The sequence below is a fragment of the Rhinolophus sinicus genome, linkage group LG04, assembly GCF_036562045.2.
Source record: "Rhinolophus sinicus isolate RSC01 linkage group LG04, ASM3656204v1, whole genome shotgun sequence".
NCBI classification, from domain to species: domain Eukaryota; kingdom Metazoa; phylum Chordata; class Mammalia; order Chiroptera; family Rhinolophidae; genus Rhinolophus; species Rhinolophus sinicus.
The window spans coordinates 154,232,434-154,250,220 of NC_133754.1; the positions used below are offsets into that span (position 1 = coordinate 154,232,434).

The following is a 17,787-nucleotide window of genomic DNA, read 5'->3' on the forward strand; positions in this document are numbered from 1 at the left end:
AATTGACGTAGAAAAGCATATGACAAAATTCAATACCCATTCACGATAAAAAGTCTCAGAAAACCAGTAGTAGAAGGAAACTTCCTCAACTAAATTAAAAATTTTACAGAAAATTACAGCTAACATTATACCGAATGTTGAACTAGAAAGGAGTAGCACACGGCTTTGTGGTGATGGAAGCATTCTATGCATTTTGATTGTGGTAACATTTACAAGAATCTATAAACGTAATACGATGGCACAGAATTATGCACCCAGACTGGACCAATGTCAAATCCTGGCTTTGGTACTGTACTGTAGTTATATGTGATGTAATCATTGGAGGAATCTTAGTGAAGAGAACTTGGAAACCTTCTATAACTTCTATAATATTTTAACTTTCTATGAATCTATTCAAAATAAAAAGTTTAAAAAGTATTTAAAACACTGCTTTATGTAATTCTCTTCTAGATGAACTGACATTAATAGCTTGACTTAAAGCAGCATACATAAATGTTTAGTATTCAATTTGGATGAAATCAACCACACTCATTACATTTTAAAGGGCTTGGCTATACAAGGGTAACTTTCTACCAACAAAGCAAATTCTGGTTTATTTAAAATTTTGCATAATAAATATCTGAATTTTGAGAACCAGAGAAAACAAAAGAAGAACACTGAATCTTTTTTAAAAGTTCTTAATTTTTTTCCAAAAAATTTCTGTCCTACAGATATGATGCCTGCATGTCCTCTAAATTGGGAAATAAAATTGTCTTACCATAATTAAATTGACTGTTGGACTTTTCACAGTTAATGATGTTAAATCTGTAAGCAACACCAGGTCGCATTCCACTGACTTCAAAGTAAAACCACTGATGATAATGATTACTATTTATATCTGAGTTCAAAATAAGGTCATATTCATTTCTGAAAATAGAAAATAAAGATATCTGATGAAAATTAGAAAAGTATCTGTGTACATACAAAATGAGAAAATTTTAAATGACTTACTTTCTAATTTGAATTACTTTGCGCAGATTCCCAGATTCAAATTTGGAGTTAAACTTCAAAATATCTCCCTCTTCTGGAATGGTGTAACTAAATAAAAATTTTAAAGTAAGTATAATAAAATACATTGAATCTAAACAGGTGAGTAAAAAATAAATAAAAACACACTACAGATTAAAAATACACCACTATTGCTACCTCATCCTCCTCATTATTTTTAAACCAAAGAACATAAATACAAGCAACATAAATTTGGCTAATATTTATAGACAAAAAAATTATAATTACAAGTAGAAAATTGTTCCTACATTTATAGTGAATGCTAATCACAAATAATAATTTTTGCCTCAGTAAATAAATGTCATTTCTAAATACACTAACAATCATATTTAAAACGCTAGGTTTACTTCTTAAAATGCACATGACCTATATTGAGTAGTAATAATTCTAACAAACTAAGCAGTTCTCAGGTGAAAATATTATTTTAAATTTAGACAACCATATTATCTATTATCTAATTAGCACCCCCCAAAATGAAGGCATTATCCTCATTTTACATATTCATTACTTTAGTAAATATTTACTGAGCACCTACTAGGTATCAGATATTGTTTTAGTATTAGTCTGTTTCCATGATTAAAAACAAATTCTTGCTCTTCTGGAGCTTATTATACATCCCAATATGGGAAAACTAAGACTCCAAAAGGCTCAATGATTTTGTCTAAAGGCATTTCAGTTAGAAGTAGCACTGGAACACCACACTCGGGATTCCTGAGTTTCTGTTTTTACCACTTATGCATGTTCTATGTGACACAGAATTATAAATGTTGAAATAACTAAGAGCTATGAATAAGGTAGATTTGTTTTTAATTTTTAAAACTATTGTTTCAAATTCAGTCATTACCTTTGATATAGCTTTTACCTTTATCTAACAAAAAATCTCTGAAAAGTGTTTTATTTCTTCAAAAAAAGACCAGTAAAATCTAAAATTTCCCAAATAAAATTTCCCAAATATATTAGAATGTTAAGGGAAGGGGGAAATCCACTGAGGGCTAAATTTCTCATTTGGGGAGGCAAATGACTAAATAATAATCATTTATAATTTTCATCATTTGTAATTTTCATTTATTTACTTTTATTTAAAGCCTAAAATGTGATGATCTCAGTAATAATCCTAAATTGTAAATAACACTAACAAATGGCAAATAATTGAAAGGGCTAAAGCAGAATATAAGCAGTAAGAGACAAGAGAGAGTAATGGAGACAGTGAAGAATTAGCAAGTATATATTCCTTCTGAAGGGGATGGTAATTTGCTGTCCTAAGTAAATGAAATGGCTCAGTATTACAGGAGAAAATTGCAGCATTTCATATGAAATCTCCACTCTCGTAAGTGGAGGTAATTTCAGTTTTATAACACACAGCATCAGCTTATGACCTTTGCCTTATTAAACCCATTAAAAGTCCACCTAAGAATGAACAAAACTTGTGATATATTCAATTTAAGTAAACAAATATGATTTACTATTACATTACCATTACATTCCTACTAAAAGATGAAAACATACTGAAAGTAAACTACGTGGAAGTTAACATTATTTTTATCTTTTAAAAATAACACTGAAATTTTACAGTAAAAATACAATTAATAAAAATAAAACCAACAAAAAACAACAACACTTACTTTGGGTTATCTAAGTCGTATACCACTCGATCTATGATATCACTCTGATGTATTAGTCTCTCAATATCTTGGGCAATTTTTGTCCTGAAATCATAAAAGATAATTTTGACCAAAATTCATTAATATATGCCAAGGCACAACTTTCTCTAAAATAAGTTTTTGATGAAAACAGTATAAAATGATAAAAATTTCTTAAACTAAAAATGATCTATTACATTGCTTTGTACACCTGAAACCAATTTTAAAAAAAGATCATTCCTCTATATGTTTTGTATACAATAAAAATTATCAATACATAGCAAGCAAGACATAAATCAGTATTTTTAAAGTCTGAGTTTTAGAAAATAACCATGTTGAATACAGTTACAAGTCCAATAGTTTCTTTAAAAACCTTAAATGTCTATTATGCTTTTCTACATAGAAATAGTGTAGATCCATTCTCTAGCCCTCAGGCAAATAATTATGTATGCATAATAGCAGCATTATTAGAAGCAGTAAAGATCTGAAAAGCCAGAGATTATATAAGGAGATTTTAAAACCCACCCTCGTGGTATTTAGCTAAAATGTAATTGGCAACCAGCCTGCACACGCTGCAGAATCCATTCTCTCTTCTATAGCTGAAAAGGAAATGTGGACAGGAAGGAAACACTTGAATCAAGGAACCAAGGTTGGTCCCTCCACATCCAGGATTCTCCAGGCCTGATCTCCCCCTGAATCAGCCCAACAAAATGGACAACAGCTGGAAAATTCCTAAAATCCTTGCCACTGTCCTAGAAGACTAAGCCACACAGACTCCAAAATCTTCCCATCAATATTTAGGGAAGACAACAATCACTTAAAAGTGGCACCAAACTATAGCTGAAACACAACAGATTTGAATCATAAAGCCAGGTGTCTGGAACTCCAGGTAGATTGGTCACAAAAGCCATAGTGGGAAGGTGCCTGGTGCTAATACATAGCTACTTCTTATAGTATAGTAGTACCCCATTATCCGAGAGGGATACGTTCTAAGATCTCCAGTGGATGCCTGAAACCAGGGATGGTACCAAATTATCTGTCTGTCTGTCTGTCTGTCTGTCTGTCTATCTATCTATCTATCTCTATATATATGTATTATATATAAATAATATATTTGAGGTGTGATAAAAAAAATACAGTGATTGCTGCTGCTGTGTGCCATCCAACAGAAAGGCAGGGTCTTCAATATGGGAAGCAGAGTGTTGAGCCTTAGTAAGTGTGTGTGACAAGTTTCACCTTGTTTGGTGCTGTCAGTCAAGTGTGAGCTACAGTTGAGAGAAGGTAAAGTGTGCTGTAAATCATCCTCCATCATGACAAGGCCCCGTGTCACACATCACTTCTGGTATAGGGCAATTTCATTAGTGTGTTCTCATCCAGCTTATTCACCGAATCTAGCACCATGTGACTTCTGGCTCTTCCCCAAAGTCAAAATGATTCAGGACATCGAGGCAGCCGCGACAGTGCAACTTAAGACACCCACAAAAGAGGACTTCCAGAACTGCTTCAGAAAGTGGCAAGAATGATGGGATAAGTGTGTTCAAAGCTCGTGGGAGTATTCTGAGGGAGACTAATGGCATGTGTCTTTTACTATAATAATTTTTTTAATTTAAACATTTACCATATTTTATCACACTTCATACCTATGATAAAGTTTAATTTATAAATTAGGCACAGTAAGAGACTAACAAGGATAATTCATAATAATATCTACCTTGTGATAGAACAATTATAATATTCTGCAGTAAAAGTTGTATGAATGTGGTCTCTCTCTCGATATATCTTATTGTACTGCTAACTCATCTCTTCACTTAAAGGAAGCACCTTACCACTTCTCTTTGGCATATCCCTATTGCTGATATCACTACTCTTGCACTTTGGGTCCATGATTCAGTAAAATTAGGGTTACTGGAACACTGCGATACGACAGTCGATCTGGTAACTGAGACGGCTACTAAGTGACTAATGCAGGGAGCATAAATAGTGTGGATACACTGGACAAAGGGATGTCACATCCTGGGCAGGATGGAGCAGGACAGCATGAGATTTCATCACCCTACTCAGAACGGCACACAATTTAAAACTTATGGATTGTTTATTTCTGGAATTTTCCACGTAATATTCTCAGACTACTGTTGACCATAGGTAACTAAAACCAAGGATAAGGAGGGATTACTGTATCAATTAAAGAGGAAGTTGATTCTATAAATAGATTTAAATTTTAAGTTTATTTCAGCTAAAAAGTGGTAATGCAGATTAGAACTATAGTTTATTAATTTATTGAGAGACTAGAGTGAGAAAGTTTGCCAAAATTATAATAAAATCTCAAGAAATACCCTAAACACTGAAAGTCTCCTTAACTTTAGGCAGATGTGAAACTAGTCTCTTACATAAAGATACTTCTCTGTGATTAAAGAGTATGCACTCTCATATAATTTAGGAATATATCTAACAATATCACAGTGTAACTTTAAATTCAAAATAAGCCAAGAACTCATTCTAATGAAGAATTAAAAATGATCAGGGACATATTAAAAAGTGATAGGTAAACACATGAAAAAAAGGATACTAAAAAATTAAGAAAGTACAACTCTAAAACTCTTAATCTAGTAGTTACAGTTAAGCCTAATTTATTTTTAATTTTTAATCTATAAAAAATAACTCAGCACTGACAAAGAAATTTATTAAGAAAAAAAACTAGCATGGAAAGATTATCGTATAAATCCTTAATTTAGATTCAATGTGATAATTTTCAAATACCAAATTCTTTCTAAAAAAACAAACTTTTTAAAAGTTTGTACTTATAATAAACAAATCCAAAATTTATATCACCCAGACCTTCAACAATGAAGAGATGGTATATATATATATATATATATATATATATATATATATATATATATATATGTATACTCAATATACCATACAAAAAGTGCTCAAACTTGGGTGAATGGTTAAATACATCCATTTGTCAGAATAATTTATTAAATATTCATATATAGCACAAATGTATAAAAATTAATACAAAAGTTTGGTTGTTTTAAAAGGGAAATGGTATTAAAAGGCTGATAATAACAGCAATGTTCCATTATGTAAAATAGGGTAAAAAAGCAGAAGCCTCTAGGTTGGCATGTGATGTACGCGAATGAGGACGACATGGTGGCAGTGTGGTAAACTGAGGAACAGGGTCTGTCAGAAAACAAACTGATTGCTGCCAAGTAGGAAAGAAGTTAAGGTTGTCATTATCAATTTTTCAAGAAACACCAGAAACTTAGATTTCTATGTGGAATCTCTCAAATTTTAAATGTTGGGTGTATGACCCAGCAATCCTTCTTCTGGGTATCTAACCAAAAAAATCTGAAAACATTTATCCATAAAGATATATGTACCCCTCTGTTCACTGCAGCATTATTCATGATAGCCAAGACATGGAAACAAAAATGCTTTTAAATAGATGACTGGATAAAGATATGGTACATATATACAATGGAATATTACTCAGCCACAAGAAAAGATGAAATGCTGCCATTTGTGACAACATGGATGGATCTTGAGATTATCATGCTAAGCAAAATAAGTCAGACAGAAAGTATCGAGAACCTTATGATTTCACTCATATGTGGGATACAAAACTGAAAGCAACAAAGGAACAAGACAAAGAAACAAATACTCATAGGTACAGACAACAGTGTAGTGACTACTAGAGGATAAAGGGTAGGGGGATGGTGGCAGAAGAGGGTAAACGGGGTCAAATATATGGTGAAGGAAGGAGAATTGGCTTTGGGTGGAGAACACACACTGCAATATATAGATGAAGTAGTATAGAATTATACACTTGAAACCTATATAATAGTACTAACCAACGTCACCCCAATAAGTTTAATAAAAAAAATAAAGTAAAACATCCTTAAAGTAAAATGTTAATGTTGGCAATCAGTTTAAAAAACAATAAACAACAACAGAAACACCGTATACGTGAAGCCAAAATTCATGTACAAGTTGAATATGACCTACAGGCCCCCGGTTTTCAACCTCTGACAATGTATTTTAAGTGACAGAACTGCCCATTTATATTAGACTAAACCCAAAATTAATATTTCAGGGAAATATCTGCCCTGCTCTCAGCCCTCATTAATAAAGATTAATTAAGCAGCGCAACTTTCATGAAAGGATATCAATCCTTCCTTCCTTTACGTCAGCTGCCTATTAAAATATATGGTTCTCCAGTCAAAACAAAACAATACATATTTTCTAGGTACCCAGGGACCTCAAACTTACTGACATTCAATATTTATTAAAGGCTTGGCTCAGAAAAAAATAATTTGTGCAGGGCAGTTTGAAAAATGTACAGCCTATTTCGTTCAACAAATACTCAAAAGTTCACATGATATGTGACCAACAGCAAACCTGTACTTTATTAGGTTTCAACCTAAGGAAGACTGCTCAAAGAAAGAGGACACAGGTCACTAGAGCTGAGGGTGACAGCTCCTCACCTGCAGCACAGATATTTTGGGGATCCACAGGATAGGTATTACAGCTATTCATGGCCTTCATACATTTATTTGCAATAAAGCTACACTTAATTAAAACATTAAGTTTCTTTACTTATCAATCTCGATAAAGATATGAACTGAAAAAGTTACCAAATGTTTATCAGAGGCTCTGCTTGGCAAGAATATGTCTTTAACACAAATGAGTTAAACACTTAATAGGAGTTTTGAATGAGAATCTTTCATAACATAAAGTCCAGGAGGGGAAATAAGAAGTATCATTGGTAATTAAAAACTAAGGCTGAAAATCAGAGACTTATACAATAGTTATACCTCTATTCCACAATTCTCTTTCCTTCTAATCTTACCTCAGATACTACAGGCTAACAAGAAGAAAACAAAATTTCAGATTGAAGCGACTTAATAAGGAAACTTGTTCTTAGGGTTTAAAGAACACTTAAAGTTCAGGAAGTGCCTTCTGTAGTCAAGATGACATCTTTGACTTTGGAGAGCCTAAGGGCTAATTCTGGAAAGGAGAAAAATCAAGTTGCTGACTGATTCTGGTTTACTCCAGGTGCATCGACTCAGGTCCTTCAAAAAGCAAATGCCAAGACACAATTAGATGTGCAAGAGATCTACTGGGGGAAAACACATGTGAATAATGAAGGGAACAGGAAGCAGCAGTAAGTAAGGAGGGACTTCAGGTCTGTTCAAAAATCATGTCTGACACCTGGAAAAGGAGACCGCACTGAGCAGGAAGAGCCACAGATTGCATTGCAGCTCTGTAAAAGTCAACCATGCCAACAGGGCGCCCCAGGGCAAAGACTGTCTATTAGCAGATCTTTGCACTGGTCAAGGGTGGGTCAGCTCTAGTAACTCCACCATCGTCAACCCATGACCTCAGCATGAATGCTGCAATAGATCCTGAAGGTATGGCAGCTGTAACTACAAGCCTCACAGCAGGTTCTCTCATAAAGGGAAAGATGAGCAGCTCATTGTCATGGCGGCCACAGTCCACCCCTTGTGTTGCACAGATCCACTTCACCTCCCATATTTGGAAAGAAGCTCCTCCACAGTTCCTTCCTATGTGCCTCTCAAGAGAAACTTAGAAGAAAAACAAGGGCAGGACAAACTTAGTCCCCATCACTGCAATCGTTCTTAGGGCCACAACTCCCCAACTCCATCCTCCAATATCTATCTAAATCCCTCTCACCTTCAGCTACCTCTCTAGGTCTTGGTGGCTGATCCAATTAAGTGACCCAAACTCTTATTCCTAAGGGGTCTGAGCCCCTGGCAATCATGTCATTCTGATTCCAGGGTGGCTGTGACATGTCCACTCACACTTAGAATTACTGAGCTCTTGAGTTCCACACATATGCAACCTGTTGCCATTGTGTAAAAGCAATCCTATCTCCTTGAGCAGATAATAATCAAGTCATACCAAAAATGTATTTATATGCCAAACATTCACTAGTTCACAAAAATTAATACTATCTGTAATTTCTAAAAATAATTGGCAAGATTTAATAACTTTAGTTACTGCTATTATAAATCGCAAATTTTTATAATGCTATTTCCAATTTCAAATTTTACAATGAAATAATACTGGCCATATTGCTATTTTTAAATCATATATCTAAATCAAGTTCAAAAGATAATCAAATTACTAAATAAATATATATTACTAATATAATAGTCATTCAAAGATTACTAAATAATCTGTTTTTATATTTTCAGATTCAATCTAAATAAAAAATTTCTAAATTGTCCAATGGTTAGGTTTACTGAGCTGGCTTCATTTGAATAAGTAATAAGCTTAGAAAATAAACCAAGTAAACCCAGAAGGACAATTTCAAAACAATGTAAAATTCCCAAAGCATGATAAAAAATTACAGTAACTTTAATTCACAGTAACTTTCTTCCTAAATACCCAAAGTAGTTTTTTTAAGTATGCCTCGTATTTTGACAATGGTCTTTAGAAGGAATCTGCAACTCACCTTTGTACACCATAAGGCCTTTCTAAAATAGGCTCTTTGAAAGGAGGCGGAATGTGACCAAAATAATCAGGATAAGCCACCTCTGAATATTCTGGGACAGACTTTGTATTTTTCACAATCTCAATATAGAGATCTGAGTCGTGTAGCGTTGGTCCATCAGACACTTCAACTGACGCTTGTTCCACTGATGAAGTAGACTCAGTATCTTCATCATCCTCAGTTTCAACTCCAGTGCAGCAAAGCTTCCCTAGCTGAACTGTTCTTCCCTCAAACAGAACATTTCCACAAGTAGTCATGTGTGGGCATGCTTTAGCGCACGAAACGACAGTAAGAGGGAGGCTGTAGTCCTTCTTCATTCCTGCAGTAAAACCCGAGGCTGTTTGAGAAGGAATATTCTGCAATGTAATTCGGTCCAAGGCCTTCACAATATCATTGTTTAAGCCATGGACTGATGAAATAGTTCTATTTTGATCACCTAGCTGCTGGTGTAACGTTCTGCCATTATCTTTAATATCTTCTTTTGCCAGATCCATAAAGGTACATTTCTTATCACCTTCATCTCCTTTAGGAGACACATTCGTCTTCACTGTAACTCCTTTTCTTAAATTGCCTGAATTCCCAGATGCTTCTTCTCCCGCCGTAGGAACAACAATAGGACCACGTACTTTCCCCTCAAACACCAAAGGCTTTGGTTCTTTAGAGATTAAGTCACAGTCCTTTGAAAATAAAAAACACGTTTAATCTTTCATCTGTAAATATTAAAACACATTAACAAAACTACAATCATATTCATTTTATATGCTACTCTGGAAACCTAACATTTGAAAATTTTAAAGATGGGGAGACGTCATCAAAATGGCGGCGTGAGGTGAGCCTCTGTAAAGCTCCCCTGGAATTTACAACAAATCGAACACCAGTAACTCCACAAAGGACTCCTTGCACAGCAGACAGGCAAGATGAAGAAGCCCACTACTGAATTCACCTAAAGGTGGGCGAATTGCACAAGCGGGGGAGGACGGAAGGGAGAAGTGCGGAGATGGAGCCACGAGGGTGCATGACGCAGACCTAGCACAGTGCTCCAAGCTCTCTGCAGCCTGGAACTACCACAGCTGTGGGAGAGGGAAGAACTTGGACTGCTAGGGCTCCGCTTATGGCCCACAGGGCCAAGGGGGCAGCATATAACACGGCTAAAACCAACGTTCAAGGCAGAGACCTCGGAGAAAAGACTGAGGGAAGAAGGCTGAAAACGGTGGTTTAAGCCCTCACTGCCGAGCAGAGAACGGAAGCCTTAGGCACTGAGACTAGCCGCCCTTCCCTCCCCGCCCAGAGCTCGCCATGCCCCCACCTGCCTGGTGCTAGAAGCAGAACAGTAGCAGTGTCAGATCAAAAAAACAGAATAGTGGCTGTTCTGAGAACTGTGGACCGCAGACACAGATTCACAGCCCAACTAGTTCCAGCAAAGGGGCGGGAGCTGTGGAAGCAGGACCGGCTGCGGTGGTGGTCGCTGCCATTGCTCTGGGCCACCTCTCACAACTCACCCTGCCCCTGGCCCCACCTATCTGGGCGGATCCCTGCAGGAGTAAACAGAACTGCTGAAACATACAGGCTCTGAATCTGATCTGATGTAGGAAGAGCTTTGGAACTTCAAAAGTTCTCCACATACCCACACGGACACTATGCCCTGTGACCCAGGCGAACTATTAACAGAAGAGAAGCCGTCTCCCAGGGAATCCCCCCATTGTGTGGGAAGCTGGAACAGTGCAGAGAAAAAACAGCACTACTGTGTGAGAGAGAAGAAAAAGGCTGCAGTCGGAGAGAAAACATTCTGCCAACAAGTACTAGAAAACAAAAGAAAGACCTCTTCCTATCTACTTGTTGCAGAAGCCACTCCTGTAGATGTCTAGGAAGAGAAATAATAAATCAGTAATTGCCATGAATAACCAAGGCAACAAGACAGCTCAGAAAGAAAGTGAAAAGTCTCCAGAAAAGGAACTTAAAGATATGGAAATATGTGACTTAAATGACAGAGAATTCAAGATTGCAGTCCTGAAAAACCTCAACGAGATGCAAGAAAACACAGATAGGCAGTTTAATGAACTCAGAAACACAATCAAAGAACTAAATGAGCATTTTACGAAAGAGATTGAAATTTTAAAAAAGAACCAAATAGAATTTCTGGAGATTAAGAACTTAATAGAAGAAATTAAGAATGAAATAACCAGTTTAGGTAGTAGAGTTGACCAGATGGAGGAAAGAATCAGTGACATCGAAGATAGAAACCTGGAAATTACACAGATGGAAGAAGAAAGAGACTTGAGACTTGAAAGAAATGAAAGAACTCTACAAGAACTTTCTGACTCCATCAGAAAGAGCAATATAAGAATAATGGGCATACCAGAAGGAGAAGAAAGAGAGAAGGGAACAGAGAATATATTCAAACAAATTGTCAATGAGAACTTCCCAAACTTGTGGACAGAACTGGATCCTCAAATCCAAGAAGCAAATAGAACACCTAATTAAAGAAGAACAAGTAAAACCCAAGGTCAGCAGAAGAAAGGAAATAACAAAAATCAGATCAGAACTAAACGAAATAGAGAACAAAAAGATAATAGAAAAAATTAATGTGACAAAGAGCTGGTTCTTTCAAAAGATTAACAAAATTGACAAACACTTGGCTAGACTCACTAAGATAAAAAGAGAGAAGACACTAACAAAATCAGAAACGAAAAAGGGGAAGTTATCACGGACACCACAGAAATACAAAGGATCATTCAAGAATACTATGCAGGATTATATGCTACCAAATTCAATAACTTAGAAGAAATGGACAAGTTCTTAGAAACATATAGCCTTCCAAGGCTGAACCATGAAGAACTGGAAAATCTCAACAGACCGATCACCAGTAACGAAACTGAATCAGTCATCCAAAACCTTCCCAAAAGCAAAAGTCCGGGACCAGATGGCTTCACTAGTGAATTCTACCAAACCTTCAAAGAGGATCTAATACCAATCCTGCTCAAACTCTTCCAAAAAAATTGAAGAAGAGACAGTACTCCCTAACTCATTTTATGAGGCCAACATTACCCTGATACCAAAACCTGGTAAGGACAACGCAAAAAAAGAAAACTACAGACCAATATCTCTGATGAATACAGATGCAAAAATCCTAAACAAAATTCTAGCAAATCGAATACAACAATGCATTAAAAAGATTATTCATCATGACCAAGCAATCTTAAGAAAAAAGAACAATACTGGAGGTATCACACTCCCTGACTTTAGCTTGTACTACAGGGCTACAATAATCAAAACAGCATGGTATTGGCAGAAAAACAGACACATAGACCAATGGAATAGAATTGAGAACCCAGAAAGAAAACCACATAAATATGGACAGATAATTTTTGACAAAGAAGCTAAAAATATGCAATGGAGGAAAGACAGCCTCTTCAATAAATGGTGCTGGCAGAACTGGATAGCCACGTGCAAAAGAATGAAACTGGACTGCTATCTGTCACCATGTACAGAAATTAATTCAAAATGGATCAAAGACTTATGCATAAGACCTGACACAATAAACTGCATAGAAGAAAACATAGGTACTAAACTTATGGACCTTGGGTTCAAAGAGCATTTTATGAATTTGACTCCAGAGGCAATGGAAGTAAAAGCTAAAATAAACGAATGGGACTATATGAAACTTAAAAGCTTCTGCACAGCAAAAGAAACCATCGACAAAATAAAGAGGCAACCAACTGGATGGGAGAAGATTTTTGCCAACAGTGTCTCCGATAAGGGCCTAATATCCAAAATATACAAGGAACTCATGCAACTCTACAACAAAAAGACAAACAACCCAATTGAAAAATGGGCAGAGGACCTGAAGGGACATTTCTCCAAAGAGGACATACAAATGGCAAATAGACATATGAAAAAATGCTCCACATCACTAATCATCACATCACTAATCATCAGAGAAATGCAAATAAAAACCACAATGAGATATCACCTCACCCCAGTCAGAATGGCTATCATCAACAAGACAAATAGTAACAAGTGTTGGAGAGGCTGTGCAGAAAAAGGAACCCTCATACACTGTTGTTGGGAATGCAGACTGGTAGGCAGACTGGTAGGCACGTTATGGAAGGCAGTGTGGAGGTTCCTCAAAAAATTACGAATAGAATTACCATATGACCCAGCAATCCCTCTCCTGGGTATCTACCCCAAAAATCTGAAAACATCTATATATAAAGACACGTGTGCTCCAATGTTCATTGCAGCTTTGCTTACGGTGGCCAAGATATGGAAACAACCAAAATGTCCTTCGATAGATGAATGGATAAAAAAGTTGTGGTATATATACACAATGGAATACTATTCCACGGTAAGAAAAGATGATATAGGAACATTTGTGTCAACATGGATGGATCTTGAGAGTATAATGCTAAGCGAAATAAGTCAGACAGAAAAAGCAGAGAACCATGTGATTTCACTGATATGTGGTATATAAACCAAAAACAACAAAAGAACAAGACAAACAAATGAGAAACAAAAACTCATAGACACAGACAATAGTTTAGTGGTTACCAGAGGGTAAGGGGGGTGGGGGGTGGGAGATGAGGGTAAGGGGGATCAAATATATGGTGATGGAAGGAGAACTGACTCTGGGTGGTGAACACACAATGGGATTTATAGATGATGTAATGCAGAATTGTATACCTGAAATCTATATAATTTTACTAACAATTGTCACCCCAATAAATTAAAAGAAAAAAGATGGATAAAACAGCGTATGTTTTAATTTTGCTAATAAAAGACAAAATATGTAACCACAACAAAATTCATTACACATATTTTACTTTTTTCTAAAATAAAAATAACGCCTATATATGTAATAGAAACATGGGAAATTTTAGAAAAATAAAGACATTAAAGTCGTCCAAAATTCTATTAAAGAAAACACAATTAACTAAATTATAGTTCATGAATTCAACAAATATTTACAAGTGTCTGTTTTGTGCAATAGTTAGAATGTCTGCTTTTTGCCAAGCACTATTTCAAGTGCTTAAGACCCATCAGTTAAAAAACACAAAACAACTCATCCCTTTTGCAGCTTACATTCTTCTACAGGAGGAGGGGAGAGGGCTGTCAATACAACAATAAGCATGATATATTTTATGGAACATTAGAAGGGTAAAGTATTATAGCAAACAACGGGAGAAAAGGGGCAACATGAATTTGGGAGTACTGAGGCAAGAGAAGTGCATTGCCACTTTAAATGCCGTGAATTAGGGAAACCTCACTGAGATGAAATATTAGCAAAGACAGAGAGGACCTCCACTGCACAGGCCCCAGAGTGGGAGAATGGCTGTGTGTTCAGAGAACAGCAAGGAAATTTGCATGACTGAACAAAATGAGCAAGATGAATTCTAAGAGGTAAAAGAGAGCCAGAGGCTGTAGGGTTGTAAAAATTTTGGTTTTTATATTGAGCGTTTTGAGAAGAGTTTCTCCAAATCCTATAGGAAAACAACTCACAGATTCCAAAAGACAATGAATCCCAAACAACAGTTAAACATAGTCAACACTATCGGGAAACGGCAGAACACTGAAGCTAATGAAATTATCTTAAAATTCACCAGAAACAATTTCTTATAAAGTGAAAAGTTAAACTGATCATACATACTACCCAGTAATTTCATCTGTAGGTATTTACCCGAGAGAAATGAAGGAATATTTCCATAAAAAGCATTGTACACTGACGTCAGTACCAATTTTATTCATAATAGCCCCAAACTGCAAACATTCTAATACTCATCAAATGAGTGGATAAAGAAATTGTGGTGTATTCATACAATGAAATAATATTCAGCAATAAGGAAAGAACACTTATACATGCAATAATGTGGGTGAATCTCAAAAACATATGCTGAGCAAAAGAAGCTTTACACAAAAGAGTACATACTATATGATTCCAGTTATGAGAAGTTCTAGAACAGACAAATTAACCTAGAGTGACAGATATAACAGAGCAGTAGTTAATGAGACAGGAGATGAGAAAATTGACTTAAAAAGGGCCCAAGGAGACTTTCTAGGGTGATGAAAATAATTCCGTATCTTGATTAGGTTGGTAGTTACACAGTTGCATAAATTTGTCAAAACTCATTGAACTTAAATATATGTAATTTATTGCATATAAATTATACTTCATTATAGCTGACTTTAAAAAATTAGCCAGAGGAAAAAAGAGACCAAGTTTCAATAATGTTTCCAAAAAAACACACTTTCAGACCGAAAGACAGACGGAAATACAGTCAGACACTAAAAGACATATTTCAGGCAGGAGGAAAGTAATTTAGACAGAAGGTCTGAGAAACAAGAAGAAATTAAAAATTAAGAGGTAGTGAAAACATGGGTAAATCTTAAACAAAGAATGTAAAACACAAAGCACCATCATGTAGGTTTTTTAAAAGCTAGAGCTAAAATATAAATTAAAAGCACAGAAGTTGGTTTGGGAGGTGATCAGAGTTAAAGTACTCTAAGTTTCCTTTTATAATTAAGAAAAAGAGGAAAGAAAGGTCCTGGTAACTTCAGAATTTAGTAAATATGTAAGTTACTAGGTTGGTGCAAAAGTAATTGCAGTTTAAAAGGTTAAAAATAATTGTAAAAACCGCAATTACTTTTGCACCAATCTAATACACTATCAAGTAACTAAACTTTTTGCATATATGTCAATACCAAAACTTACACTTTAACTGAAAGCAGTTTATTGTACATAAATTATATTATACTTCAACAAAGTTGATGAAAATAAAAAATAACAAGACCGTATATAGCTTTTAAACTAATAAGGGTGAAAAACTAAAACAAGAAAAAAATCATCCAAATGAAGGCAAGGAAAAGTGACAAAAATACAGAGATAAAACAAAAATACAAAATGAGATCTCATAAAGATAAATCCAAATATAGGAATAATGTTATGTAAATGAACTAAATGCCCCAGTTAAATGGCAAAGACTCAGACTTGAGATTTAAATCCAACTATATACTGCTTAAAAGATACACATTTAAGGGTATCAAAACGTTGAAAATAAAAAGATTTTAAAAGACACCAGGGAAGTAACCAAAATTCATGTAACCACATTAATATTTTTTTAAAAAACACTTTTGCATTAAAAGTCTTAGAGATAAAGACAGTAACTTCATGATAAAAAGTTCAATTCAAAAGGAAAAGAAATCATGTTAGATTTATACAGAATAAATAAATCTCAAAAATATGTATAACAAAAACTGACAGACCTGCAAAAAAAAGACATTCATAATCATAGAGAAATTTTAACACACACTTTTCACAGTAATTGATAGCATAGGAATAAAAATCCATAAAAACTGAAAAAAAAATTCTCAACACAATTAACCATCTTTTCCTAATAGGCAAATATACAATTGTGCCTTACCACTACAGAAGAACTCTTTTCAAGGACACAAGAAATAGTAACAAAAGTTGACCTTATTTGAAAACCATAAAATAAGCCTCAAAAATTTCACAGGATTATTAATAATAAAGAATATGTCCTCTTATCCTAAACATGCTAAAAATCAATAAAAATATAAATTAAATTTGAAATTAAAAAGCCAGCTTTGACATTACCAAAGAATCAAAGAAAAAAATAATAATGGAAATAAAGTTTCAAAACAAAGATTATGAAAATACTAAATATGAAAATTTATGTGATGCAACTAAAACACTAATTACAATAAAATTGATAGCTGAAATATATAAATATTATAAAATAAGAAAGGCTGAAAAGTACTGGATGCTTATCTTAAGATGATAATACAAAAAATGTAATAAAAAAGAAGAACAAAAGCAGGAAAAATCAAGACATGGCACTCTAAGTACATTAACTTCAAAAACATGCTAAAAGTGATTGTAGGGAATAGCAGGTGAGAAGGGAATTAGTTTTCCTGATTAAATTATGTGAAACTATTTGACTCTTTAAACTCTCCATGCATAACTTTAATAAAAATTTTAAGCCAAATTAAAAAGGATAAAAGAAAGAAAGAACTCATGTGAGTTCGATTCCCATATGGGCCAGTGAGCTGCGCCCTCTGCAACTAGAATGAAGACAATGAGCTGCAGAGCAGCTGGATTGGTCAGCTGGTTGGTGTGCGAGCTCTCAACCACAAGGTTGACGGTTGGACTCCTGCAAGGGATGGTGGGCTGTGCCCCCTGCAACTAAGATTGAACAATGGCAACTGGACTTGGAGCTGAGCTGCGCCCTCCACAACTAAGATTGAAAGGACAACAACTTGACTTGGAGCTAATGGGTCCTGGGAAAAGCACACTGTTCCCCAATAAAGTCCTGTTCCCCTTCACAAATAAAATGGAAGGAAGGAAGGAAGGAAGGAAGGAAGGAAGGAAGGAAGGAAGGAAGGAAGGAAGGAAGGAAGGAAGGAAGGAGAGAAAGAAAAACAAAACATAACAAAAATCCATACGGTAAATGTCATCATTCTACCACAGATGTATGAAAAAAAGAGCTGTGAAAATGCAGAATTTTGCCATTTCCCATATTCTGCCATCAAGAAACAAAAGCAAATAAAACTATAACTGTCACT

At 35.2% G+C, this 17,787-nt stretch overlaps 1 protein-coding gene across 7 annotated transcripts in view; it reads right to left on the reverse strand.

Annotated features, from left to right (window-relative positions):
• Positions 1-17,787, reverse strand: part of AGTPBP1 (ATP/GTP binding carboxypeptidase 1) — a 150,024-nt gene that overhangs the window by 54,935 nt on the left and 77,302 nt on the right. For all 7 annotated transcript variants that reach the window (XR_012495819.1, XM_074330623.1, XM_019750135.2 and 4 more), the window contains 4 exons: positions 9,172-9,887; positions 2,670-2,753; positions 991-1,077; positions 758-906 (listed from right to left, as the gene is read on the reverse strand). Coding sequence is in view for 6 of the 7 variants with exons in the window: in XM_074330623.1 (XP_074186724.1) it covers positions 758-906; positions 991-1,077; positions 2,670-2,753; positions 9,172-9,887 (1,036 nt within the window). In the remaining variant the exon portion in view is untranslated. The remainder of the gene's footprint in view (positions 1-757; positions 907-990; positions 1,078-2,669; positions 2,754-9,171; positions 9,888-17,787) is intronic.